Source organism: Solanum stenotomum, chromosome 7 (assembly GCF_019186545.1).
Source record: "Solanum stenotomum isolate F172 chromosome 7, ASM1918654v1, whole genome shotgun sequence".
In the NCBI taxonomy this organism is placed as follows: domain Eukaryota; kingdom Viridiplantae; phylum Streptophyta; class Magnoliopsida; order Solanales; family Solanaceae; genus Solanum; species Solanum stenotomum.
This window is the reverse complement of record NC_064288.1, coordinates 25,272,892-25,275,572: the sequence shown is the minus strand read 5'-3', so window position 1 is coordinate 25,275,572 and position 2,681 is coordinate 25,272,892. Positions and strand designations below refer to the sequence as shown.

The 2,681-nt window shown below is 37.1% G+C and overlaps 1 protein-coding gene across 1 annotated transcript; it reads right to left on the bottom strand.

Moving 5' to 3' along the window:
- Positions 1-443: 443 nt before the first annotated feature.
- LOC125871515 (serine/threonine-protein kinase TOR-like) lies at positions 444-1,475 on the bottom strand. The gene is made up of 3 exons (XM_049552119.1): positions 1,356-1,475; positions 1,198-1,250; positions 444-570 (listed from the first exon to the last, which is right to left on the bottom strand). Exons 1-3 carry the CDS (start codon positions 1,461-1,463, stop codon positions 459-461), a joined length of 273 nt encoding a protein of 90 aa, XP_049408076.1. The 5' UTR covers positions 1,464-1,475; the 3' UTR covers positions 444-458.
- Positions 1,476-2,681: the final 1,206 nt, after the last annotated feature.

The following is a 2,681-nucleotide window of genomic DNA, read 5'->3' as shown; positions in this document are numbered from 1 at the left end:
TCCCGATAAGGGCACACCAATCCATGACAAAGAAAGAAAAGTACGCCCTACAAGGGCACAATCACTATATGCAGAAACAATAAACAAAATGACTACAAGGAGATTGTGTTCTCACAGTGTAGATATCAAAAGAGAATACGAGGGACTCCCTGAACTGTCACTCTGAGCTCGAGCTGCTTCCGCATGTCGGTCCCAATCTCATAGAGGTCACTCTCTCCATCGCCTAAAGGATCACCGATGACCTCAACCGACAGCCGCCAATTTAATCTTTGAGGTGTGGTGCTTCCAAAAATCAATGGCTCGCATTTTTCCAGCCGTCCCTGGATTTCTTCAAATTCCTTGTGTTTTATACGAAAAATTATCGTATCAAGAACAAATTCCTCAGCAGTATAAGCCTTTACAATGTCGTAGTAGTGATAGGGAGAACCCCAAAAATCAATGCAGACCTGCAGCCTATGTTAAACCATAAGCTTGTGAATAGAAGGAATAAAAATGGTGAAGTCCTCTCCAAGAGCATGAGCTAGGCAATGAAGTGCATCAATAGCAGCTTTCCTGAGCTCTTCTTTGTTCCTGTGAATGGAAGGGAGCACCAAGAATTTATCAACACAAACTTGAAGAAAGTATTGCAGAAATCACATAGTACAAAGCTTTTATCAGGTACAAAAACTCACAATTCAGTCTGCTTTAGAATTAAAACAGAAAGGATAAGGTAAAAAATGATAAGATAAAATCAACTGAGTTTTCGAAAACAGCATAGTAGAATCGTCTAGCAATTGTTCATGACATAAGGAAAGGAATTGCATTCAAAATGAAGTTTGGACAGACATGAGAAAAACTCTTGCAATATTGACTGAAATTGAAACACTAATATAATGATTTAAATTTTAATGTTTGCTTCAAAATTTTCCAGCCATTTGTGTCAAATTACTGGATGACCTTCAGTAAAAGGAAGCAGAAGCTGCAATTAGTATTCATTCCAAGGTAATAAATCAGAGTTCAAGGTTCACTTCTATATAAGTGTGAGCGAGTGTAGCTACATATGGGTCGGAATTTGATATCTGAGAGTGTACTCACTAGAGTCAACATCAACCCACAAACAATAGATCTTTGTCAGTTCATTTGTTATCATCTATTGACTCAAGGAAAATAAGTCTCATATATTATCAGTGATATTCATGTGAAGGAGAAAAATTAGACCCGTCCAAGACAAGCTTCAAGTGATGCACAAGCGAAGATATGTGTCCAGTAACCTGCATAATAGAAATGAAGAGAAAAGGAAAAGAGTTTAGGAAAACAAGCAATCATATGGAAACAATGAAACTTAGAAGCATTCCCTTAGTCCCTTTTACACCAACCTGCACACAAGGTATCAATCTTGTAAGAATTTTGATTGCACCACGTCTTACTTCTACTGAAGCGTCCACTTTAAACAACCGAATAAGTGCAGGAAAAAGAAGATGCATATGCTCATCTAATGTCCCTGCACATTAAGGTGAGACCACTACCATCAACATCAAAGTGATACTAACCAAGGCATGGACCACAGAAACAACCAAGGAAGACTATCCACCAAAGACTTCAAGGGTGTGGAGAATAGTAATTACATATGTGTAGTCATTAAACCTCTCCGCATCAGTAAGAAGTTGAATACAACAGGGAACTATATCAGGAAGATACTTTCTGAATTCATCATTGAGTGCCAAGCAAAGTAGCTCCACGAAATGCAGAATCTAAAATAGCAAAAGAAAACGACCAGTAAGATCATTAACCAAAGCATATGATTATAATGACCTACACCAAAAGTATGTGCAGTATATTAATACCAATTAAAACTACTACTTGCAGGAGCAATGTGAATAGGTCTGTTAGCAACAGGAGATGACCATAATTCTGATATCAGAGAGAGCTACTCTGGCAGATATTTACGGATGTGCTTTAAACAAAAAATCATTCAACAGACCTTAAGAAAATTACAAATCCAAAAGAACAACAAGACAGATATAATTAAAACAAAATATTACCTATCGTGCAATAGATACCAAGGTTACAAGTTTCCAAGTTATAAATTCCTTTAGGCCATCCTCAGATATGCGTACAATGTGAAAGAGATCAGGCAAAACCTACAGAAAAATAAAAGATACAATCTTAAATAAGCATTTCTGATAAAATCATCCACAACTAATGTTTGGGAAAAGAAGGGTATACTAATTACAAGCAATAAAATTCACTATGTTCTACTTAAGTTTTCAACTTCCCCGTGTCATTGCTGCTCTGTAAAAAGGGTGCAAATGGGAAGTTCTGCCGGGCGTGGACATCCAGGTGAACTGTTTGTCACATGCTAAAGAACCACATTTGATGAAACACGAGGGGAAGGATGAACTCACATTTTTAAACATACTAGAGGTGCATGGCCCGTGCCAGCACAGACCCAACATTGCAAATGTGATACACACATATTATATTTATATATATTAAGCGTTGGAGCCAAGTTTTACAAGACACGTATGTACATTTTATTTACATAATCCAAAAGGAAGCGATGCGTCAACGATTGTCTTGTTGTGAGTGAGACCTATTATGCAAAATAGTGAAGGTCAAAAGTGAATAAAAAATAAGTATGTTTTACCAATAAAAAAATAAGCATGTTTAGTAGCCAACCTGGTGAGATAGTTTGTATGAGG